The 27,288-nt window shown below is 42.6% G+C and overlaps 2 protein-coding genes across 2 annotated transcripts in view; one reads left to right on the top strand and one right to left on the bottom strand.

Annotated features, from left to right (window-relative positions):
* Positions 1 to 6,277, top strand: part of LOC129701437 (protein INSYN2B-like) — a 91,710-nt gene extending 85,433 nt beyond the window's left edge. Inside the window, exon 4 of the mRNA XM_055642617.1 lies at positions 3,872 to 6,277. Within this exon, the coding sequence (XP_055498592.1) occupies positions 3,872 to 4,054 (183 nt within the window). The 3' untranslated portion in view covers positions 4,055 to 6,277. The remainder of the gene's footprint in view (positions 1 to 3,871) is intronic.
* LOC129701436 (dedicator of cytokinesis protein 2-like) overlaps positions 1 to 27,288 on the bottom strand; it is a 671,641-nt gene that overhangs the window by 369,762 nt on the left and 274,591 nt on the right. Inside the window, exon 27 of the mRNA XM_055642616.1 lies at positions 22,120 to 22,212. Within this exon, the coding sequence (XP_055498591.1) occupies positions 22,120 to 22,212 (93 nt within the window). The remainder of the gene's footprint in view (positions 1 to 22,119; positions 22,213 to 27,288) is intronic.

Here is a 27,288-nt window from a genome sequence, read left to right as displayed (position 1 = left end):
GGATTACACCGAAGAAAGACACAGAATGCTGGAGCAACTCAACGGGTCAGGCCGCATCTCTGGAGAAAGGGAATAGGTGACGTTTTGGGTCGAGACCCTCTACAGATAAAACTTTACTTAATTTCCATTTTCATACATTCCGAACCCCTTGGAGTTTATTGAAATTTAATGACCAATATTTATTTTACCATTTTCTCCAATTTAAATATTTCTAAAAATCTCCTCTATTATTCAATCTTTGGGTCAACTTGCTCATGATTTTTGGCTTATTGGCCACATATTATGTAATATTCAATCAATATTGCTTCGCTGATTACGTAGGAAAATAATTGTCTCAAGCTATCATTCCAAAATCCTGAATGGTTCCCCCTCTAAAACACTTAATGTACTTTTAAATTCTTTCAAGAATCTTATAGCATAGATTAAAGCAATTTGGACTGCAATACATCTGCAGGCTATTGGTAAAAGCTATACAAATAATCCCAATTCTTCACTCATTGCCCAATATCATGCAGTATTGATTTTTACATTGAAGACTACGTCTTAAGGAGGGTCTAGACTCAAAACGCCACCCATTATTTCTATCCAGAGATGTGGCCTGTTCCACAGAGTTACTCCAGCATTTTGAGTCTATCTTTTTTACATTCATATGCAGTTTCCTTCATCTGGGTGCCTCAAAAGGTCTGTACCATAATGTGTTGTTTTAAATATGGTTGCCATGGTTAATTCAGAAAACGCGGAAGTCTTCAGTTTATTTTAAGCCCAATGCAATAAATCCCTATTAGAATATTTTAACAGACTCTGTTACATGCAAAAGGCAGCCAAACGCTGATCAGAAGCTTAAAAAATACAGCCTCTAATGTCTGATAATTACCTGGACTTGCACATTGAGAACATGTTTCCCAGAGGGAATACTTGAGCATTAGCCTTCCAAATAGACCAGGTTAGGATGCAAACATCAGAAACTAGATACTTAACCCAGTCTAACCTTGAGCAAAGATATGTAAAATCATTTTAAGTTTAGACTCTCCACAATCAATACAGTGATATATGAATGACGAGGCTTAATGGGAATTTTGAACTTAATTTAAATTTCAATAAAAAACCATCTGATGGAGACTACTGATTCAGAGCAATAAACGCATACAGAATATTTTGGATCCATGGCATAGCTACTTCTTGAGGAAATATCAAATATTATTTTCTGAAATCTGCTGGAGCTGTAAGATTCACCAAGCTCAGAAACATATTATGCATTATTAGTGAACTAATGTGAAACCACAATGAACAATAATAACAATGAAAGATATTCTGCAGTTAAGTTCCCCCTGTGCACTATTTAAATGCATTGATTATTGCATTGGTTGTATATTATGTTGGAAATTATACAAACTAGTTCTTAACTCGATCATTAAAAGTGAATGATTCTACCAAAGTATCGCCATTGGGCCCATAATATAAATATAGAAATCACTGAATAAAAATTAAAAAACAGAAACTAAATTCCTTTGTAATTAAGATATATTATAAGCTGTTTGTGTGTTAATACAGAGCTTGAAATGCAAACAGATTGAAATGCTCTGGATAATATGAAGAGCAAATGAAGTCAAATTCAACAAGCACAAACAGGAGAGATTATTTCTAATATCGTAAAGTAAAAGATTAAGAAAAGGCAACATTAGTAAAAAATTAAATTTTCGATACACAATTGAATAGGAATGCAAACACATGAAAATTGTTCCCATATGCACAGACATAGTTGTTCAAGAGCCCATGTGTTACTAAAAGGCTGAGTGTAAAACAGATATCAAAAGTCATCAGGGACACAAAATGCTGGAGTAACTCTGCGGGACAGGCAGCATCTCTGGAGAGAAGGAATGGGAGACGTTCCAGGTCAAAACCCTTCTTCAGACCCCAGCATTTTGTGCCTATCTTCGGTTTGAATCAGCATCTGCATTTCCTTCCTACACATCAAGAATCATCACTTTGCCAATCAGCTGGAATTACATACCGAGTGTCATTGATTTGAGCCAGAGTAATTTCCATTCCAGAAAGGATTCCACGTGTTGTGCAGATGAGGAAAAACGTTGTGGACAGTCAATTGTAATCATTTGAAAGAGGATGTCTGTGTAGGTGGTGATGGTAAATTCAATAACATGTCGAACAAGTACTGGAGAAAGACCAATTTTAAGGATTATGAGGAATAAAACACGTAATGGGAAAATCAGCTGGCTCTAGCATCAGCACATGGGCATTGGCCTTTCAGGCTTCTTACTGACCAATATCATGCAATGATTCTCAAATGGTGATCTAGATAAATGAGATGAAATGAGCCATGGCTCTTCCTCATCCAAGCCTACATGGAGTACATTTAATGGCTTATTTCAGGTAGACTTCAACTGGTTTCTGGTGGAACATAATTGGGACTTGGCTTCACGCATTTGTCACTCACGCTTTAGTATTATTTTCTGAATCAAATTAGTTAGTGTTTCAATAATATGACTTTAACCTGCTGCAGACATTTATGTATTATTAGATCAACTCATGAGAGATTAACTGTAAACTCATCTCAAATGTGATTCCTTAAAGTTAGTTTGGCTTAAGCTGCGGCTTCTGCTATTTGGGTGCAAACACAACCTGTTTTTCAGTGCACTAATGCTCAACTGATCCCTGTAGCAATTAAAATATTCCCAACAGGTGAAGCAACATATTTATTAAACTGCTGAAGTTTCAGTGTGTAATAGTTTATTTTGTTACTGATCAGCATTTGGCTTTTCTTTGTATGTAATGGAAAGTGTGAAAATAATTTTAAAAGGAATTTATTGCATTGGACAATAAATGAACAGCTTCCCCATTTGCGTGGCGATGGTAACCATATTGAAAATTGGAGAAGCCAATTACCTTGTGTTTTTAACCTGGGTGTGTTCTCAGTGCCAATGGATATTGTTCAGCATTATTCCTGCACTTCCAACAATATGTTACAGGAGTTGCAATAGAAAACTCATCACTTTAGTATTCATGTGAAATAGAGTCAAGTGTTTTATTATCATATGTCCCAGATAGAACAATGACATTCCTACATGCAGCAGCACGACAGAATATGTAAAAATAGTGCATTGTAATGAATGAGAAAAAAGTTCAGAGTGTATACGTATATACACATACTCATACATATGCAGACACACATACACAAACAAACAACAATAATTGTACAATAATAACACCAATAGAGTTCAGGGTTTAATGGAGGTTGTAGTGTATAATAAACTGTTGGCTAGGGACCATCTAAGGAAGTTCCCAGTCCATGCACCATCAATGAGGACATGAGTGGAAATTTGGACGTCCTAAAGAATTGAGCTGAGAGGAAGAAGGGAATGGTTTCCAAAATCTTTCCTACACAAAGAATGTAGTACAATATAGAACAATATTAGTAATATGATTAATATAATGCAATTACGTGATTTTGGCCTGACAAAGACATGAAAAGGAAAGAATTTTCAAATATTCATTATCAGACAAAATTCAATTGAAAAGAATATTCTTGGAACAAAAGTATGCCGACTTTTCCTTTTCCAACATGCCTTCTTCAAATGACCCTGGGGAAGATTACCAATTAATGGAGAATTGTTGACATTTACCCCTGAAAACTGATCAAGCTCTTAACGTACCAAAGAGGCTTTCATTACATTGCCTGAAGAAGGATTTGAGCTCAGGTTCCAATACAGTATCTATCTCATGTTACCAATAAAAGGGAAGTCAATGTAATTTAAAGGGAGCTGTGATATGCTGGTCATCCTCTCTATGCTACTAATATATTTTTTATTTGGTGGCAGTTCTATTTGATCTATCTGTATTTTTTCCCCCAGTGTAGAAATATGACTTTAGACAGCAGGAGGGCAGATTCCATCATGTGCTCCGTGCCCTGGAGATCGAGGATGAAGGTACACAGCATCAGGATCTAACCAGAGGGAGCGCTGACGACCAGACTAGCCAGAAACAGGAGCTGAAGAATAAGGCACGCAAGCCGAAGAAAACATGTTTTTGGTGTCTGTGAGCAACCGCTGTCAAAATAACTGCCACAAAAATAGTGCTTTCTCTTTCCCATGTAACTCGTGGGAAATCAAGGGCTATTGTGGGACATCTTCTGCATTTCAAGGGAGCTGCAGCCAGTTGTATTAGTCAGGGCAAGTAACTCAGCTACCCAGGTATTTGCACAAGGGCAAACTATAAAGGTAAGACAATTTGCACTGAGACCACTTCTACTGCTGTAGCTCTGTGGAACTGCACAGTGAAGGCGGCCACACAGTGTAGGCGACCGACCCAATGTCATCTGATGAACTCAGGCCACTTGGTACAGGTTGATGGATCATTTTAGAGCTACATTCGGTTAATGCAGCACTCTGACTGATAATGAGTTTATTTTTGATTAATGAACAGAGGAGAATGCAGCAATAATGGATGCAATGGAGAATTTAAGCTTCCAAGTTAGAAAGTAAAATCAATCCAGCCCAATAATAATGATTGCAGCCTCATTCATTATTGACAAAGGAGGAAGCATGCACATTCTCGTGTTTTTAACGGTCACGATCTTTCTGCTTTTTAATGTCAGATACAGCATTACAGTTCTGTCTCACTGTCGGTGTTCAAGCAGTGCCTCTTTTGTACATTTATAAAAGAATCGGCTCGTGCTAGATGGTGAATTGAAAGCTGAGACCCCTGGTTACAAATTTCATGACTCAAATCCACCCAAAACCCCAACCCTCTTTCTGGAAGTGGTCTCTGGAAGTTTATCCAGCATGTTCTGCACAGAAACAAATTGTATGACCTGCCACATCCAAGCACTAGAGTTACAATCCACGTAACATCTTTATTTCACCTCATTTCATTCTATCTGTTCTCCTCCATGGTGATCATGTTGCATTTGTTATATGAGATGCATAATTTGATAAAGACATAAATGTTCACAAAGCTGTCATGAATCCCAAGGAGGGCCATGGTAGGCTTTTAGATATTAGCCTAAAAATAGTTTGCAGCGTTAACAGTGCAGGGACATATCTGTCTCATAATGACCCAGGTAATCAGGTTAATGGTTGCATCAGCACTGACAAAGTGAGATAGCGTTATGAGCCCATTCATTGTTGATGGCCCTAACATTCTCAACTGACATTTACAGATTAGTGAGTGATCTTGCAACAACCACAGTCAACCTGTAGGTTTAGAAAACTGCAAAGAATGCCACAAAACTGCCCTGAGGTCCTTCCAAACAAAAGGGATTGGCTCGAGTGCCCTGTTAGAGGAATTGAGAGCAGAAAAAAGGGGTGGATTGAAAACACGAGACCCTTCACCAGCTCTGATCTACGAGCATGGTTGATGCAAGAGACTTCTTTCAGAGAGTGTGGGCAAAGCAGGGCACGCTACAGAAACACTGGTATGAGAATCGCAATGCCGGTTACCACAGAAACACAGATTCTGCCAAACATTATAACGGTTGCTGCATAAACAAGCTATTTTAGAAATGTTCAACGAGATTTCATCTTCTGATACAGGCCTAGACAATGATAAAAAATAAAAATGTCACACATTATTTCCCACACTCAGTTCATACTAGGAAACAAAATGGACTTATCATCTTTTACCACACATTGTCCCCTCACTGGCAAGATAAGGGCAGAGCACTCCAAGCGTCAGGATTTAAACTTGAGACCATTGCTTTTGAAGGCAAGGAACAGAAGATTAATTTGTATAAAACACTCATTTTGTTGCGATATTTTCAGATTGGAGTCACCATAGTGGAGTAGAGTTTAGTTTGGAGATACAGTGCGAAAACGGGCCCTTCGGCCCACCGGGTACACATCGACCAGTGATCCCTGCACATTATCACGACCCTACACACACCAGGGACAATTTTATATTTTATACCAAGCCAACTAACCTACAAACCTGTACGTCTTCAGAGTGTGGGAAGAAACCGCAGATCTCAGAGAAAACCTACGCAGGTCATGGGGCGAACGTACAAACTCCATACAGACAAGTACCCATAGTCAGGATCAAACCCAGGTCTCTGGTGCTATGCGGCAGTAACTCTGTCGCTGTGTAACGTTGCCGCCTGTGGGGGTCATGTAGTCAACTTTCTCTCCGGAGCACTGTCTCTACATTTGTTTGAAGTTCATTTTCATCATGGAGGTGTCACTGCCAAGGCTAATATTTATTACCTTCATAAATACCAAACTATGGATGCGCTAACAGTTTAACAAATGGCAACCATGATTCATTGTATTGTGATTGGAATGCTATGTTCCAACGGGAGAGATTAGAACTGCTCAGAATTTGGAAAGGATTTCAGAAAGCAAGCGATTAATTATTTCTCTAGTTTACAAAAGCAGTAAGAAGAGATGTGCACACAGTATTAGCAACAGAAAAAGAGAATACGTCAAGTTATTATGGAAATAATTATTCACGTAGATGACACCAATATAAGCAGCATGAAAGACAGTGATTGCAGATCACACTAAAATGGATAGCATTAGGGTGTCATGGTGGTGCAGCGGTAGTGTTGCTGCCTTGCAGCGGCAGAGACCCGGGTTCAGGGACTGTTTCCATGCTGTATAACTCGGTGCCTATTATAAAGAATTTTAACATTTTTCCAAAAGTAACAACTGACATTCAGCCAACAATGAAGGGGGAGTTAATAATATTGGGGTTTTTTTTGTATTCATTCAGGGAAGGTAGGGTCCTATGGCAGCCATTTACCCTGAAGGGTAAAAATCCAATTATGTGTGGTTTGTTGGGCCACCTCAAAAGGCAGTGAAGAATCAAACACATTGATGTGGGCTGGAAATTACAGACCAGAAAAGGAACTGCAGATTTTCACAGAGAAACCAAAACAGTTAAACTATTCTGACATGTCAACCATTCTATTGTTATGTTGTAGGAAGGAACTACAGATGTTGGTTTAAACCGAAGATAGACACAAAAAGCTGGAGTAACTCAGCGGGACAGGCAGCATCTCTGGATAGAAGGAATGGGTGATGTGTTGGGTCCCTTCTTCAGACTGAGTCAGGAGAGAAGGAGATACAGATAAGGAAGTGTAAGGTGTGAAATTGAGACAACGGGAATGGAGATCAAGGAAAATGTAGCATAGATCATTGTTAGCTCAGAGAAGGTAACAACAAACCACACAGAGATAAAATGTAAATTAAGACAGTCAGACTAGTCGGAGAATTGGGAAGGGGGAGGGGTGGAGAGAGAAGGAAAGCAAGGGTTACTTCAAGTTAGAGAAGTCAATATTCTTACTGCTGCCCATGCAAAATATGAGGTGTTGTTCCCCCAATTTGCACTGGGCCTCACTCTGACTCTATTCCATTGTGTTGGTGTTATAATGAGAGCTGTAACACTGAATTCACATTCATTCTGCAACCGCTATTCTATGTGTTGAGCCTACCCTTGCCAACACTGGTCCCATTATATGTAAGGAAGCTGGGTTGGATCTTTCAGCCAGTGGCAGAGGCACAGCAAGCTAGGTGCAGTTTGCTCTGTAGTTTGCCTCTGATTCTATGCCCAGTGTAATGCAAAGGGAGCATTGGAGTCAAGCTCTTCTGCCATCTGCAGAACCACAAAACAACAGGGAGTCTCAGCAACCCTGATATTAGCTTCTTTCTACAACCATATGTATTTTACATCTTAAAGTTAGCATCACACAATAACTGGATTCACGGAGTTCCATAAATACAAGATACAAGATACATTTATTCGTCACATGTGCTAGATGGCACAGTGAAATGAAATTCCCATACAGCCATACAATAAAAATAAAGGACACAACACACGATAGAACGTAACATAAAACATCCCCACACACAGCAGAATCAGAGTTTCCGACTGTGTGGGAAGTCACCAAAGTCAGTTTCTTCCTTCACTGTTCCCCCACTGTTCCCCGTGGTCAGGGCCTCCCCAAACCCTCCGCAGTCGCTGCTACGGGCAGCCCGATGTTCAGGCCCGCTCGCCGGGATGTTGTAAGTCCGACGTCAGGGCTGCGGGACGTCCTCAGTGGCGTGGACACAGAGTCGGCCCCCTCCTACCGGATTCGGCGGCGTCCAAAGTCCGTAGGCCGTAGAAATCATGTTCCTAGTCCGTTCCTGCTCATTGAAAGTGCTAATCTAAGCAGTAAGGCTCACTTCTTATTTATTTCCCATTGATTGCAAACACATTTCCTTATTAAGGTTACTATTGAAGCTTTCTCCACAGCCATTATCACCACACCGCCATTTAATTTAGGCAGTGCATTCCAGATCACAAGTTTCTCTTCATTTTCTCTCTTGGCTGAAGCATAAATCTTGAAGTACTCACCAGTTTATCTCTCTTTCCCTAAGAGCTACATCAAAATTCCTCATAATTTTTAACATCTTGTTCTCTCCAACAACTTCCCTGCTGTGAAGGAGAACAATCCGCGATTCTATAAATGTTCCCCGTATCACACTGTCAATTTCCATTAATCACCCTCCTACTATCCACTATGCAAGAGTGGACTCAATACTCCGAATAAAGTGGAACAGCTTTTTGCAAATTAATAAACATTTTCACCTTGATAATGCTAAAGGAAAAACTGCATGTATTAAATAATGTACCCCAATTTGAAATTGATCAATGCCAACAAGATTAACAAAAATGCTCCAGAAATCCACCTCTATTTGGTTATCTAGGCTGGAAAACATTTCTAGACTTACTTTGGTATTTCAGACATTGAGATTGTTTTTGCTGTTATCTCTCCTACAAAGATTCTAGGAAATGTCAATACTGTGAAATAAATGTTATAGGTGCTTCTATAAATTTGTTTTGTTTTCAGTATCATACAATGTGAACTGATAATAAATGTGAGGTTAAGTGGGTAATCCTGGATGAGTGGAATGTATTTGGACCTGCTTTTACCTATAATTCCTCGTTTGATGAACAGTCCAGGCCAAAAAAGTAAGGAGGAAATAGGGATAAACAGTAGTGGCCTGAAAGTGAATAGTTCCTGTTTGTGTTCAGAAGCAGGAATATCACCGAAAGAGATGAGTTAGAACATAGAACAGTACATCACAGAAACAGACCCTTTCACCCATAAGGTTTGTGCCGAACATGATGCAAAGTTAAACTGATCTCATCTGTCTGTACATGATCCATATCCCTCTGTTTCCGGCACTTCCATATGCCTATCCAAAAGCCTCTTAATCACCACTAATATTTCAGTTTTGAGCATAGCAAGAGCACAAAGAAGATGAATAGCTTTTGGATGTGCCACTTGGAGGGGAGAAAAATAGATGAGTTCAGAGAAGCACAAAGTAATCTATCAATAAATCTGTTATCAATTCCATTTAGTTGTGATTGTGACCTGTCCAGATGTGTGAAAAATATTTGGAAGAGTTATTCCAAAATGGCAGTGCTTCTGAAACCACGGTCGACTTGAGCCTTGCTGAGGGGGGAGAGTAACCAAGGTAAAGGTAGCATTTAAATGTGAATTTGACCCAGTTTCGGGGCTAATCCAAGGAGAAATAAAGAATTCCACCAGTGCTTCTCAAAATCAGGGATCACACGCATAGACTGGAGGAGATTTCCTGACAGCACAGCCCAGATATTGTAAAGCATGTGCTTTAAAAGAACGGGCCTAGTGTACAAGAGACATACACATTGTATTGTATCAGACCAGAAATGGATTTGAAACTTGACTAAAGATGTTTCACACTTTATCCTCGACCAGTGCCAAGTCAGGTGATTTCCATCACGTTGACAGTAAACAAACCACACCAAGCTGGTATGGAGCATTCAAATGAGCTTAGAAGTTGCTCCTAAACATTTGCCAGTCATTCTGGCTGGAAGATGTAATGTTAGTGGATGTCAAGGTGGAGCAGACTGACCTGGACTATGATACCTCTCTTCCTTTGATATCTCTCTTCCTTTGCATCCATATACAGAATATCAACTACATGAACCTCACACTCACACATGAAGTCTGGACTATTGAATGAGTTACCAGAGGACTAACATGTCAGAAGAAAATGTTCCGACATTAGTAATGAAGTCCATCAGCAATGATTAGAATTGCCAAGGAAAGAAAATAAAATATATTCTATCAGTTTTTAGAGATTGATATATTGAATTATATTTTGAAAAAATATGAATGGGAATGAAATAGCAAAAACGGTGAGTTATTTGTGATCCTGTAAGATATGTGTCTTACCTCAGTAAATAATAGTAGCACTCCAGCTACAGGCATGTGAGGCACAGTAGAATTTGTATACTGTCTGTACAGGAGTAGAGAATCTCTTTGTATGGTATTGAATATAATTGTACAATACATTCAAGCAATGATATTTTTAAAAAGATGTCATTTTTCATTTGACTTTTCATTTCTCACTAATCAGTCTGCCATTTCTGCTAATCAACATAGAAATATATATTTGTACCACACGAGCATCTGATCATGCCAAGATCTAAAAGCACCTGTGCAAGAATTTATTTGAGAGTGCAATGTTTTTTTTTCCTATATATAAAAACAGAGCTGTTACACCACATCAATGTCCCCATGTTACCCTTGAGCTTATTAATTAATATTCTAGGAGAGGTCGACCATTAAAGAATGCTGTACAAGACACTCGGCATCACAACCAGTAGTACTGCATGATGCTGGTAATGTAACCATCAATGTCAAAGCTTTAAGGGCCTGTCCCACTTGGCGATTTTTTTCAGCGACTGCCGGTATCATTGACTGACGTATCAGGTCACTGAAAAATACGCGGCGTGATTCGGCGTAACGACGTATGATGCGGCAGTGATGACGAGCGGTGTTTTTTTTTGTCGCCGCTGGATTTTGAAATGTTCAAAATCTTTTGGCGACACTGATATGATGCCGGCAAAATCGCCGTGGGACAGGCCCTTTGCAGTTCTGTAATGAACCTGAACATGGAAAGAAATGAAGAGAGCTGGTCAAATATGTGGCTGGAAAGATGGGCTATGAGAAAATTTTTGAAGAAGCTATTTTTCAAGAAGTAGCATATGGTTTCATTGTCCACCCAAAAACCATTCCCAACACTGCAGAATGCATTCACTATTCCACTGGGGCATCTTCCACAGTGCAGCAAACTGGCACAGCTCCAACAAGCTGGTCAGGGTACAGAGAAGGTCAACGAGGATGTTGCCAGGACTAGAGGGTCTGAGCTATTGGGAGAGGTCGAGTAGACAGGTACTATAATTCCTTGGAGCGCATAAGGATGAGGGCTGATCTTATAGACGTGTATAAAATCATGAGAGGAATAGATTGGGTAGATGCACAGAGTCTCCTGCCTAGAGTAGGCAAATCAAGGACAATAGGGCATAGGTTTAAGGTGAAAGGGAAAACATTTGATAAGAATCTGAGGAGTACGTTTTGCACACAAAGTGTGGTAGGGTATGGAACAAGCTGCCAGTTGTGGCTGGGACTATCCCAATATTTAAGAAATTGTTAAACAGGTACATGGATAGGACATGTTTGGAGGGATGCGGACCAAATGCAGGCACGTGGGACTAGAGTAGCTGGGACATCAAGGCCGGTATGGGCGTTGAGCCGAAGGGCCTGTTTTCACACTCTATCACGCTATGACAGCACCAGAGGCCAGGAATTAACCCCCCTATAAACCCCCCCCCCTCCTATAACAACCCCCTATAACACCCTCTTATAACACCCCCTTATAACACCCCCTCAACACCCACCAACACCCCCCCCCTAACACCCCCCTATAACACCCCCCTATAACACTCCCTATAACACTCCCTATAACACCCCCCTATAAACACACCCCCCCTATAACACCCCCCTATAACACTCCCTATAACACCCCCCCCCTATAACACTCCCTATAACACCCCCCTATAACACTCCCTATAACACCCCCCCTATAACACTCCCTATAACACCCCCCTATAACACTCCCTATAACACTCCCCTATAACACCCCCCTATAACACTCCCTATAACACTCCCTATAACACCCCCCTATAACACCCCCCTATAACACCCCCCTATAACACTCCCTATAACACCCCCCTATAACACTCCCTATAACACCCCCCTATAACACTCCCTATAACACCCCCCTATAACACTCCCTATAACACCCCCCTATAACACTCCCTATAACACCCCCTATAACACCCCCCTATAACACTCCCTATAACACTCCCTATAACACCCCCCTATAACACCCAGCCAACAGCCCCCTAACAACACCCCCTATAACATCCCCTATAACCACCCCCTAACACACCCCCCCCCCCTATAACACCCCCCCCTATTACCACACACACCCCCCCTAAAACCCCATATAACACACACACACCCCCCCCATAGCACCCCCATAACACCCACCCCCCCCTATAACAACCCCCCCCCCCATAGCACCCCCCATAACACCCCCCCCCCCATAACAACCCCCCCCCCCCCCATAGCACCCCCCATAACACCACCCCCCCCCCCCCCCCCTAACTAATGCGGGTTTATTCCTGACCTCCGGTGCTGTCTGTGTGGAGTTTATACTTTTTGCCTACAATGGTATTGGTTTCTGCAGGTCAGCAGTTTAATTGGCTGTTACGACTTGCTCTGAGTGTGTAGATGAGTGGTATAATCTGGCAGGAGTTGATGGGAATGTGGGAAGATTGAATTAATATAGCTTGAATGTACCTGGCAGCGTAATGATTAGTATGGGCTCAGTAGGCCAAAGGGTTTGTTTCCATGCTGGATGACTCTGAATTACTGAACTTAAACCTGTTTAACTAATTTGAACCCAATGGATTGGAATTCATCAGCTATTGATCCAAAGGTGATTGGCTGAGACAAATTGAAAATGAAATCTTCAGAGCATAAAATCGCCAACTTGCCTTCATGAAACCATGACAATAGCCCGCTGAATAATATACCGCTTCGCTGTACAAGCAGGGTTATGGATTAGCTGCAGAAAATGTTGGTGCCTGTTAAAAATGCTCTTGAATCCATGCAGTCAGTTTGTAATGAGGAAATGAATGCAATGGACTGGGCTTTGCAGTAAATGGTATGGTGGCATCAGTGAACGAAAGCTTCCGTAAAGGGTTAACGTTCAATGTGGCCCAGAATTTGCACTTCCTTGCATTAGTTGTCAAACACCAGTTTCACAAGATCTTGTGGATATGTCAACAGTATCTCAGTTCTAGAGCTGCTCACCCCCAGCGCCAGAGACGCAGGTTCAATCCTTACCTCTGTGTGGAGTTTGCATGTTCTCCATGGGTTTCCTCCGGATGCTCCGGTTTCCTCCCACATCCCAACGACATACTGGTTTCTCGGTTAATTGGCCTTTGTAAGATTGCCCCTAATGTGTAGGTAGTAGATGAGAAAGTGGGGTAGCATGGAACTAGTGCGAACGGGTGATCAATGGTCGGCACGGACATGATGGGCCTAAGGGTTGTTTTCCTGCTTTATTCCTGAACTAAACTAAACTAAACTAAACTGAACATTAATGTTGTGCAGAAGGCTAAGAGGTAGTTAAGTTGAAGAAATCTCACAGAGAGCAAATATAAAATTAGAAAGCTATAATTTCTAACTACCATTTTTAACAATTTACATGGAATGAAAGATAGACTAGCCACATATTTGGGATCAAGGTAAACTTCATAAATATCTTAAAATCAAAGTACAAATTAATTTTCAATGCAGAACTGTGCAATATAGATCCAGATGTAACAACATCAGTTTTATAGAATTAGGGAGTAATTCACAGAGATGTACAGAATGAAAGGAGGCCATTCACTCCATTGCATCCATGCTGACTGTTGATCTACCCGGCCTCATCCATTTCAGCTCTCAGCCTATTTCCTTGGACACCACAGTAATTCAAATGTATAACCAAGGACTTTTTAAATGCTTGAAAGATTTCTGCTTCAGCTACCTTTTTGAACAGAGTGTTTCAGACCTTCACTGCTACTGATTAGCGAATCTTAAAAAAAATTAATGAACATTTCCCAGATTTTTGAGAGCAAGAATAGTTTGTAAAGTTTGCAGTACCTCAGTGATTTACTCAGATAGCTTTGGAGAAGGCTGCAGGAACACAAGCAATCACAGCCACCACTCTCCGAACGTCTATAGACCAATGCATATTCCAGATTTCCATCATTAACTGGTTATGAGGCTCACCAACACAGCCAATGACTTATGTGAGGCAGCTATGTTAGTGCTATATTTTATCCAAACCCATATAATTGAATCTCCCTTTCCATAATAAATCCTCCCAAGGTTCTTCTGCCTGTGTACACTCACTGACAATTTTTTTCAGTTATGAATACATATATCTCCATAAAAGATGGACAATAGTGACAGTGTAATTATATTCACCTCTAGTGTTATAAACCCTTGGTTTGTACATAGCCCACCTAGTATGAATCTGCCCTGTACTCCACTTCCCCACTACGCAAATCACAAAGGCTTTTGTGTTCAAACTACAAGTAGTAATATGTGGCCACAACAGTAATCCAAATGTGGGCATGTCATTGTCTAATCTGGTCCTTGCACGTTGCAGCAGAGACTTGTGGAGTAGTGACCTGCAACTGGAAGCCTGTCCATTATTAGAGTAAAAGATTCTATATCAACCATCTTTTAAAAAGGTGACACCACTGCCCTAAGCCTTTGGAAAGTTTTCCACTTGCTTTTGGGCAATTGATGTCTCTAAGCTTCATTTTGCATAGGTTTTATGCACCATTTTGAAAGGCATTTTCACCATCTCTGCTACCTGGGCTCATCACTTGTCACAAAAAGATACAGTGCAGAAACAGGTCCTTTGGCCCATTGGGACCAAGCTAACTATTAAGCCTCCATGCACTAATTTTACATTAATTCTACTTAATTATCCCAGAAATCTCTCTAGATTTTGCCATGTACCTACAAATTAGGGACAATTTACAGTGACCAATTAATCTAACAACCTACACATCTTTGGGCTGTGGGAAATAACTGGAGTAGCCAGAGGAAATCTACATGACAGGGACATACTGACAGCACCAGAGGTCAGGATCAAACAGGCATCTCAGAGGTTGTGAGGCATTAGCTCCACCAACTGTACCACTGTGCCCTTCCTGACCCATAGACCCATTTCACAATTGCTACCTTTGTGAATTGGAGCATGTTACATCTTGAACAATCATCCATGATCAATCGCTGCATAACTTGATGATCTTCAAAAACCTTAAGGCACTTTTGACCGACTGAGTTCCTAACGTTAATGGGATCAGCAAATGTCGGTGCCCTATAGAAAGGTCCTGGAGCTATAGAAAGGTCTGGAGCTTACAACCCACAGTTGATTTATTTCATTTTAAGTAATCCGTGCCGTCCCTCCCTCCCCACCACCCCCACCCTAGTCATCCTACGTGTTCCACTATTTGCACCCTTGTGTCCCTACGTTATCACCTCTTCCCTAGACAACAATGGACCATTATGAGCTCCACCCTTCCTTTGTCATCTGTTGCTGGTCCTGCTTTGTTCTGGCCTTTTCTTACGTCCAGTTTCCTCCCATCTACATTCGGTCTGAGGAAGGGTTCCAGACCCAAAACCTCACCCATGTTTTTTCTCCAGAGATGCTGCCTGTCCTTCTGAGTTATTCCAGTACTTTGTGTCCATCTTTGGAACTTTCCAGCTCTTTAGCTCTGAAACATGTCCAGGAGTATGTGTATGCTTCAATCCATTACATAACTGAGTTCCCTCACTCCTCAGGAGAGCTAACTTGATTTGTTGTCCTCCATCAATGTGCATCTGTCAAACCCTGACTAGTTAAGAGGTTAAGGGAGAGACAGAACTGAAGAGTGACCAAAAGGTGAGTTATCTAGTGTTAGTTTGTTTTATTGATCAACAAGAGAAGCAGATGCCTTTTAGTTTCCAGAACCTCAATCTCCAGATCACATGTGTCTATTGTAATGTTATTTTGAATCATGCCACCCAATAAATGGTTGTTTTCCAATGCTGCTTCTAAGGAACCAGGCCTTTTGCTGTGCTTATGTGACTCCAGCTCTTTAACCTGAAGATTTTGAACCAGAATTTGGGAAGGATGGGATTAATATATTTATGATGTCAAGCAGCAAAACCAATCAAAATCCTCACAATGACTGTCTGGGATTAAACAAATGATCACACACAGCTTTTGTGCCCAGTTTATTTCTGAGCTGGGAAATAAACTGATTTAAGTTTGCTGTCATCTGAAATGATGGTTCAACATATCCTTTCCTTCAAGTAATGACAATATTATGCTTATGAAGAGTTTATGACACAATCTAGAGTGATTATCATCCTCTCGGTTAGTATTGCTTTGTTTCATCCTGATGAGTGTGCAGAGGAAGATGCCACAGTTAGCGATGGTTCCAGCAGTCTAGCTCTTTAATTACCATGTGGTGAATGCTTTTATTACCTCTATATGTACCTACTTATACTACTCCTACACCAATCAAACCTTTCATTTCCCCTACATTCCCTTCAACTGCCTAAGATAGACACAAAGTGCTGGAGTAACTCAGCGGGAACAGGCAGCATCCCTGGATAGAAGGAATGGGTGACGTTTCGGGTCGAGATCCTTCTTCGGACTCAACTACCTCCGGGATTCTAACAATCACCAGCACACCAGGGACAATTTACAGCTGCCAATTAACAACGCAACCAACGCATCTTTGAGATGTGGGACAAAACCGGAGAACCCAGAGGAAACCCATGTGATCACAGAGAGCATCTGCAAACTGCGGAATGCAGAATAGCTGAGGTAATTGTTAAACTTGGGAAACTACTGGATACATTTCATTGGACACTGGCACTGAAGCACACATCATTCTGCTTCCAATTCTACAAACGGGTTGTGCATAATTGATGAAGCGTCAAAGGTTATGTTTTTGAGGGAAAAGTAAATGCAATATTTTTATTCTCATTTGTAAATGGAAGTCCATCTCTTGCACAATTTACCCAGAATTATTCAGCACTTGGAGACAAGCATAAGCTTACACAATGATTCAGTTAGAAATCAACATTCTAAAACAGAAACAGTTAATCATACTAGTGGTGACCACAAATGTAGTGGACTGTAATAAGACCACATCTGGTACACCAATGCCATCTGGTGAGGAAGCCTGCCACACCCACGTGTGATCTAGTCATTGACTATGAAATGACTATGTAAGACATGCTGTTCAGGGCATTAGGGATATGCTGTCCATATCTTTTAAAGCAAGTAAACATTACAAATAAATTGAAGAATCAGTGTGAATTCTTTGGTTGCAGGCATTGTCAACAAAAATAGACAGAGGAATTTACTAGAATGTTGCCTGGGTTTCAGCAACTAAGTTACAGAGAAAGGTTGAACAAGTTAGGGCTTTATTCTTTGGAGCACAGAAGTTTAAGGGGGGACTTGATAGAGGTTTTTAAAATGATGAGAGGGATAGACAGAGTTGACGTGGAAAAGCTTTTCCCACTGAGAGTAGGGAAGATTCAAACAAGGGGACATGACATGAGAATTAAGGGACTGAAGTTTAGGGGTAACATGAGGGGGAACTTCTTTACTCAGAGAGTGGTAGCTGTGTGGAATGAGCTTCCAGTGAAGGTGGTGGAGGCAGGTTCGTTTTTATCATTAAAAATAAATTGGATAGTTATATGGATGGGAGGGAATGGAGGGTTATGGTCTGAGCGCAGGTATATGGACTAGGGGAGATTATGTGTTCGGCACGGACTAGAAGGGTCGAGATGGCCTGTTTCCGTGCTGTAATTGTTATATGGTTATATGGTTATATGGTTAGCAGGGCTGGCATTTGCCGCTGAGAAGGTAACAGTGAAACTTCATCGCACAATGCTGCTAGCTAATTAATTCCAGGATTGTGACACAGCAACGGTCAGTTTGAGCGATGCACATACATTTCTAGCTCTGTTTTATGCCACCATTGACACAGAAAATGCACACCCCTTCAGGTTGTCTACCTCTGCTTGCTAAGTTGAGAACCAATACCCTCGCTGAAGGTATTACACTATCCTATATGTCATCAGAGCCTGCATCCTTAATTGCCGTGACTTTTGACTAACCAACAGCCAGGGCAGCTTATTCTGCCAAGTCTTATTCAACTATTCAAATGGCCTCAATCTAATTAAAGAAGAAAAGCAGGAATAATTCATATTTCCAGATTATTTTGGATTAACAATGGAACAGATTTGGAAGCAAAATTCCTCATCAAATATCTGCACACATTGCCACGCACATCAAGGATATTCAAATCATGTCAGAAAAATGTGCTTAAATAACTTGAAATCAATACCTAAAGAAGCTGATGTCAATAGCAAATAGCAATTGGCACAACGAGGACGATTTTCAAGCTCTGATTCTGGTGTAAATCAGTGTTGAAACTTCTGAATATTGTGTTCATTTCTGTTGTGCTTGGTTGGTGCAGTAAGAATGCAGCAACCTGAGGTAACCTTGAGACACCTAAAGTGCTTCCTGGAAACAGGCATTGAGATCACTAACAGGACTGTTGTAATGCTCAGCAATAAAATGGCAGAGGTTCCTGAGCAAGTAGCGTTGCTCTTGAACAGCCTATCTCCCAGCACTCAGAGGGCTTTCAAATAAAAAATACTTAGCAATCGTGTTTTTTTTTTGTTGCTTTAAAATGGAATTGTGAATCAAAGGATAATTTTTACAGGAATGAACAGGTGGATATAGGAAGGCTATTTCCTCTGGCAGAGGAATCTATGCCTATAGGTCAGTGTCCCAGGATATGGATGTCATTTAGGAGTGAGATGAAGAGAAAGGTCTTCATGCAGTGGGCAATGAATATGCACCCAGGAAGTTAAAGGGTCTGTCCCACCAGCATGTGACTGCATGCGGCTAGGGCGACCTAACGTGGTTGCTTGAGCCATACGGCCTCGCGGGGCCGGTTCCACTTCGATAGCCGGAGCCGTATGGAGTTGTGTGGGGTTGGTCACGACAGCGCATGGGGCTCCGTAAAACTGACACTGTCCAAAAATTCTGTGCGACAACAGCCCGTCGGCCCGCAGCCGCGTTGATGCCGTGCACAGCGCCTCGATGGGCGTATGCAGTGTCTCGATCCCGTACACAGTGTCATGACGCCGTACGCAGCGTCTTGATGGCATATGCCTAGCACGTGGCGTTGCGCGGTGACGTCACCGCCCGTCGTGCCGTTGCGTGATTACGTAACCGCTCGAACGCCGTGCGACGTCCAAATTCAGTCGACCCGCCTCCTGCCCAGCTGATTGGTGAGTATGATGTCGGGACCAGCCCCGCACAGCTCCAGACGGCTCCGCGGTTGGAAGTGGGACCGGCCCCGCGAGGCCATACGCCTCAAGCCACCACGTTTGGTCGCGCTAGACACATGCAATCGCATGCTGGTGGGACAGGCCCTTAACACATTTGAATTAATTCAAAACTGAGAACAATACATTTCTGAATATATCCAGTGTTGTACATACTTTTTCCTTACGACAAAGGTGGAAATTTGGTCTACTGAGTCAATGATGGTTCTCAGACATATCCCATCAATCTCTCACATGCCATTAACCCTCCACTGATTCTCCTCCCATCAGTAACACTATGGGTAATTTACAGTAACTAATGAATGTACTACTCACCAGAGAACTGGGCTTATGGGGATAGGGCGGGAAAATGGCTTTGACTATGATCTTAAGAAATTACAACAGGTCCAAAGGGCCAAATGGACAGCTTGTGTTCTGGTTTCTTATATTCTTTTATTCGGAGCGAACAATAAATTTGTTGTTGCACCCTTAAAAGCCTGGTTTTGAGATCACCTACCTCTCAGAGCTGACCAGTTCAGCAAAGGACCTGCATAATTGTCAGTCAACCACATGTCTGATGGAAACACATGTTCTGGCTACAAGTTGTAGCTAATTCTCTCTCTGATATTTAAACACCATTTCATGATGCTCCCTCTGAATCAGGGAAATGCAACAACCTTGCTGATCAGCCTAACACTGTGGTTTATCCTAACGCCCCATTCTGAAGTGACTGAGCCTGAAGTTAACAAAATGGGTTAAGGTTGCTACCATGATTTTGCGCTCTGATCTTGTGAGTGTGCCATGTTCAAAGCAGGCCACCCGAATAACCAATAAACCCTGCCATGCTCCAGAACTGGGACTTGCCCAAAGGCACGATTGCCCATCAATAGTGCTGTTCTGTGTCAAACCATATGGATCTAATGAATTCAATTGCCATTCAGCTCCCAGTAAATACATTAGTAGCGCAAGAGAGCAGAAGCTTTGGAGAATCATACATTAGCTCATGGCAAACATTTCTGTGAAAATCAGGAAAAGGTCCACTTTTGCCCCAAGAATCAACAAGATAAATTTGCAATTGCAGTACTAACTGAACACCCCCCTCCCCCCCACCCTCACCCTCACCCTCCCGCACCAAAGACTGAGCTTTGGGCAAGAGCAAGTACTAAGAAATACTCTTACATTTGCTGTTCCTATGGAAACAACTCCTGTGCGCAACCATAAAGTCTCCGCTTTGTTTATTAGCCTGTTATTCAGAAGTTGGCCCCTTTGAGCATTGCCCTTATTCCTAGTGCACACTCCATCCAGTGCGATGAAATGATAAAATAAGCATCAGTCAAAAGTTTCAAAGGAATGTGCAAATCTTCTGTTCTGTTAACCATATTTGTGTTTTAATTATTTACCCTGTATAAAATCACTTCATGATTGATAATGATATCACTGCAGCAAACACGTCATACATGCGTTATCCATTTTGGTGGCAAAAACAGGAAAGCAGACTATTATCTAAATGGTGGCCGACTAGGAAAAGGGGAGATGCAGCGAGACCTGGGTGTCATGGTACACCAGTCATTGAAAGTAGGCATGCAGGTGCAGCAGGCAGTGAAGAAAGCGAATGGTATGTTAGCTTTCATAGCAAAAGGATTTGAGTATAGGAGCAGGGAGGTTCTACTGCAGTTGTACAGGGTCTTGGTGAGACCACACCTGGAGTATTGCGTACAGTTTTGGTCTCCAAATCTGAGGAAGGACATTATTGCCATAGAGGGAGTGCAGAGAAGGTTCACCAGACTGATTCCTGGGATGTCAGGACTGTCTTATGCAGAAAGACTGGATAGACTTGGTTTATACTCTTTAGAATTTAGGAGATTGAGAGGGGATCTTATAGAAACTTACAAAATTCTTAACGGGTTGGACAGGCTAGATGCAGGAAGATTGCTCCCGATGTTGGGGAAGTCCAGGACAAGGGGTCACAGCTTAAGGATAAGGGGGAAATCCTTTAAAACCGAGATGAGAAGAAATTTTTTCACACAGAGAATGGTGAATCTCTGGAACTCTCTGCCACAGAGGGTAGTCGAGGCCAGTTCATTGGCTATATTTAAGAGGGAGTTAGATGTGGCCCTTGTGGCTAAGGGGATCAGAGGTTATGGAGAGAAGGCAGGTACGGGATACTGAGTTGGATGATCAGCCATGATCATATTGAATGGCGGTGCAGGCTCGAAGGGCCGAATGGCCTACTCCTGCACCTAATTCCTATGTTTCTATGTTTCTATGTTTCTATACCTATAGCATGAGCAGGAAGGAACTGCAGATGCAGATGCTGAAGAAGGGTCTCGACGTGAAACGTCACCCATTCCTTTTCTCCACAGATGCTGCCTGTCCCGCTGAGTTACTCCAGTATTGTGTGATTATACCTATCGCTGATAGACACAAAATGCTGGAGTAACTCAGCGGGTCAGGCAGCATCTCTGGAGAAAAGGAATGGGTGACGTTTTGGGTTGAGACCCTTCTGCAGACTGAGTGTCAGGGGAGAGGGAAACTAGAGGTCTGATTATACTTATCACCAACTGGATAGCTGAGAACTGTTAGAACTCCAGATCATGGGGAATGTGAGCATCCGTAAACCTGTCTGCTGGGAACAGTAAAACAGGAGGAGTTGTAGTTTGTGAGCCTTCAGTCAATCACTTGTCAACCTGTGCCTCATGTACAGCCACTAAATCCCTTGAATATCAATGATATATTCCAGAAGCAGTGGAGCAGACCTCAAACATATAAAATAGACTGAGAAACCGGAAGGAAAATAATCGCCCAGTGAAATTACTTACAACCAGTATGTGGTCTCCCATCTTAATAACCATCTGATTCACAATTCGCAGCAAATTATTTATGATTCCTTGAAGATGGCTGTGAGTTGATCCCTGGAGAAAAGAAAAGATCAGAGTTAAGGAAGGTGGTTCATAGCTGGATAACGGGTGCAGAAAGTAATTTTTACTCAGGGATGGAGCAATAAGCACCAGACAGCACAATCTTCAAAATGTGGACAAAACTCCAACACAGTTTTAGGGCCAGAATCAGGTCTAGTTAATAACAGCAATGATACATCAACAATACCCATGGGTTTTCTTTCTGTTATCTTCCTGCATTTTGTGCATGTTTCATTTCTGTCTCTACGTCCCAGGGTTATGGTGCCCAACTGCCCGACTTCAGTTTAGTAGCCACACTCTTGTCTCAGAGACCAATGCTAAAATTAGTTCAAGTTCCTACTATCGAGAAGAGAAAAGGATAGTGCTTTAGGTGGGCTCCCTGAAATGCAACAGTAAGTGCAATATTGCTACCACATTTGGACATAGAGGATATTCAGGAGCAGCACGGCAAGTCTCTGGTGTCCCAGTCAATAGTTATTTCTCAGCCAATAACTACAACAGTTGTGCTGAAAAATTGCAGTGCAATGTGAAGTGGAAATGTGGATTGCTTAGGCCAATTGGAAAATATAAGAATTAGCACCATGCATTACCCTGTGTACCAAGAAACAGTGACACTATATACTTGCTCTCTCTCCTCTCTCCCTCTCTCCCCTCTCTTCCCTCTCTCTCTATTTACTTCTCTCATACACATTCTGTCTCTATCGCTCACTCTCTCTCTCTCTTTTTTTTCTCTTATCAAAGACTTTATTTGACACAAACATATGATACAACACATCAAATCATAAACAAAGATTACATTATATCAAGTATCATTATAATACAACATTGCATTCATTGTTCACAATACTCTCAACCCCACGCGGTGACCAGCGCCCACGGAAGGCTTCCAGAGTCCCCGTGGACACCGCGTGTTCCCTCTCCATGGACACGCGTGCACGGACGTAGGCCCAAAAGAGGGGCAGGCATCCGACTCTAGACTGACCATCGACCGCCCACTGCCTGGACCCGCGAATGGCCATCTTGGCCAGGCCCAGGAGCAAACTGACAGGTAAGTCCCACCCCCCCCACTCGGCTCTTCCCACACCCTGCCTTCAGTCCAAACACTAGAATCGTAGGACTAAAATGCAACCAGAACTTGTGAGCCTGTGAGCCGACTCAAAAGTTTATTACATACCACCGCTCTGTGCAGCACTCTCCACCCCAGGTCCCCAATAGAAAGGGGAACAACTCCCTTGTAGAGGGACCCCCACTGGGTACATCCCCCGCCTTCAGGTGGTAACACAGTCTGCCATGGTGTGTCGGGACGGGAAATGTAGACAAGGAGGTGCAGAATGTGCAGGAGCATTCTATACCGTGCCCGTCTCTTCGCATCATGAAACGGCATGCTGGTCATCTCAGAAAGGCGGCTCAGGTTGTGTGGAGCCGGTACCCGAGAAATATCCCGGAGCCGAGGCCCGATGAGCAGATCCGACGGAGCGGGTGAAAGCTCAGTCAAAACCACTCTAGGCGCATGCTTCTCCTCGACACCCGCCATGATTGGGTGAGGATCGGCCACTCCCGCAGCCACATCATCCCCCTCCCCTCGTGGAGCAAGACGCTGGCTGAAAACAACCAAATTGCTTACTCTTAGCACATCCCAGTAGGAAACAGGCAAACCCCTTAGGGCAGGTAGACTGATGCCCGCCACCGGAAGCCATGAGACCCCCTACTCTCTCTCTCTCTCTCCCTCTCTCTCTCTCTCTCTCTCCTCTCTCTCTCCTCTCTCTCTCTCTCTCCATCTATCTATCTATCTCTGTCTGCTTGTCTGTGTCTCTCTATCTATCTATCACTTAATATTAGGGGACAGTGAATTTTGTACTTAGCTGTTAAACCTTTTGCTCTAACAATTCTGAAAAAAACTAGGCAACAGCCCAGCAGAAAAGAGGCATATCAATTCTACAGTAATGCCCCTGTCCCTTAGGAAATCTGAACAGAAACCTCTGGAGACTTTGCGCCCCACCCAAGGTTTCCGTGTAGTTCCCGAAGATTGCAGGTGGTTGCCGGAGGTTACAGCTAGTGGAAACAGGTAGGGAGACTGACAAAAACCTTTGGGAACCTCTCTGAACCGCACGGAAACCTTGGGTGGGGCGCAAAGTCTCCAGAGGTTTCCGTTCAGGTTTCCTAAGTGGGACAGGGGCATTAGGCCCTGGCTCACAACAACACATTTGTGGAGTTCTTTGGGAGAGACTCTCACATCATAACAGGCCAGGATAAACAGGCTCTGCGTTAGTGCGTGTGGAGAGAATCGAGAAGGTTCAACTATAGCAGTGGAGATGTCTCTGGACATCCTTGGAGTAATCCAATACCTTAGAACTGAAACTTGACAAACAGACCACAAGAGTCTATTGTCTTCATATTTACAACAGACTTGGGCAGAAACATGGATACGTTTAGCTGGGTATGGGCCAAATGCAGGCAAATGAGATTAGCTTGGATAGACACAAAATGCTGGAGTAACTCAGCGGGACAGGCAGCATCTCTGGAGATAAGGAATAGGTAACGTTTCGGATCGAGACCCTTCTTCAGACAAACTTCAGCCAGTCTGAAGAAGGGTCTCAGCCCGAAACGTCACCTATTCCTTCTATACAGAGCTGCTGCTGGTCCCGCTGAGTTACTCTAGCATTTTGTGTCTATCTGTAAATAAGCATCTGCAGTTCTTTCCTACATAGCTTGGATTGCCACCCTGTTCAGCATATTGGACCAAAGAGCTTGCTTTCAAGCTTCATGCTGAAAGACACCATGACTCCAAGGCACTGATCACACAGGTCCTGTAATGTCTAAAATCACTGACCACAAGCTCATGGGGACTAATAGCTATATTTGTGCTTCAAAATTCCACTGTGTACAAGCCCAGTTGCTCCATTCTTTTAATATATCGCCATCCCGGAAATTGACCTCGTGAACCTATGCTGCACTCCCTCAATAGCAAGAATGTCCTTCCTCAAATTTGGAGATCAAAACTACACACAAAACTCCAGGTGTGGTCTCACTGGGGCCCTGCACAACTGTGGAAGGACTTCTTTGTTCCTATACACAACTCCTCTTGTTATATAGGGCAACATGCCATTAGCTTTCTTCACTGCCTGCTGTACCTGCATGCTTACTTTCAGCGACTGATGAACAAGGACACCCAGATCTCATTGTACTTCCCCTTTTCCTAACTTGACATCATTCAGATAACAATCTGCCTTCCTGTTCTTGCCAACAAAGTGGATAACCTCACATTTATCCACATTAATCTGCATCTGCCATGCATCTGCCCACCCAGCCGACCTGTCCAAATCACCCTGCTTCCTCATAGCATCCTCCTCACAGTTCACACTGCCACCCAGCTTTGTGTCATCTGCAAATTTGCTGATATTACTTTTAACAATAACATCTCAGTGTCCCTGAGAGTGATCACGAGGGGGTTAGATAACAGTCATTGTTGTGAGGAACTGCTGACTGGTAAGCATGCAACAAAATAACTTTTCACTGTACCTCAGTACACATGACAATAAACTAAACTAAAAAAGCACTAATGGGTAAATCTATTTTCTATCACACAAGGGCAATGGGACTGTTTAGATGGATATCTTGGTCGACATGAATAAGTTTGACATATAAGCCTGTTTCTGCGCTGTGTGACTCTAAATAGTAAAAAGCAAAGTAACAATGAATACTTTTTATCTTTATCTGCTCACAATTGGGTAATTTTCCTCATTATTTTGAGACCTTATTGTGCATGAATCAGCCCTTGAACAGTGATTATCCTTCAAAAGTACTTGCTTGGCTAAGAATCACTCAGAAGTTTTGAAGATATCAAAATGTGTCTAATCTGTCAGCACTGCATGATGCAATGAATGTAGAACATTGCAAACCTTCTGTTCAAGTTAAAGAACTGTTGTTCCAGAACTATTGATTCATTCCATCTGTCTGCATGTGTGGTGACCATTTGTGCCACAACTGTAACCATTGTGATTTACAACAAAAAATAATTAACAATGGCAACATGGATGGCATTCTTGATGTTGCTTACATTTAGTTTAGTTTGGTTTAGAATTACCATATAACCATATAACCATATAACAATTACAGCACGGAAACAGGCCATCTCGACCCTTCTAGTCCGTGCCGAACACATAATCTCCCCTAGTCCCATATACCTGCGCTCAGACCATAACCCTCCATTTCCTTCCCATCCATATAACTATCCAATTTATTTTTAAATGATAAAAACGAACCTGCCTCCACCACCTTCACTGGAAGCTCATTCCACACAGCCACCACTCTCTGAGTAAAGAAGTTCACCCTCATGTTACCCCTAAACTTCAGTCCCTTAATTCTCAAGTCATGTCCCCTTGTTTGAATCTTCCCTACTCTCAGTGGGAAAAGCTTTTCCACGTCAACTCTGTCTATCCCTCTCATCATTTTAAAAACCTCTATCAAGTCCCCCCTTAACCTTCTGCGCTCCAAAGAATCAAGCCCTAACTTGTTCAACCTTTCTCTGTAACTTAGTTGCTGAAACCCAGGCAATATTCTAGTAAATCTCCTCTGTACTCTCTCTATTTTGTTGCAGTGCGGAAACAGGCCCTGCGGCCCATTGAGTTCACAGTGACCAGCGATCCCCGCACATCTACATTATCCTACACACATCAAGTTCAAATTCAAGTTCGAATTGATTGTCACATGCACCAATTAAGGTTCCACATTCGTCACTGTGATGGGTGTTAATAAAGTTCAATCATCGTCCTCCTTTGTTCACCCGTGGTCGGGGCAGTTGACGGTCCCAAGTCCGAAGCCCTCGCGTCGGGATGATTGAAACTCCGGCGTCAGGACGGCATGGAACACTCCGCGGCGTGGAGCTCCCGAGTCGACTTCTTCTTACCACGGGCCACGGGCTTCACGGTGTTAAAGTCACAGTTGGAGCGCTTCACATGCGATCCCCGGCAAAGGATCGCAAGCTCCTTTGATGTCAAAGTCCACACACCCGCGGCTCGAAGTGTCGGGTCAGTCTTCAGGAAAGGCCGCACCACCCCACATTGTTAAGCC

The sequence above is a fragment of the Leucoraja erinacea genome, chromosome 11, assembly GCF_028641065.1.
Source record: "Leucoraja erinacea ecotype New England chromosome 11, Leri_hhj_1, whole genome shotgun sequence".
NCBI classification, from domain to species: Eukaryota; Metazoa; Chordata; class Chondrichthyes; order Rajiformes; family Rajidae; genus Leucoraja; species Leucoraja erinaceus.
This window is presented reverse-complemented; position numbering and strand designations above follow the sequence as displayed.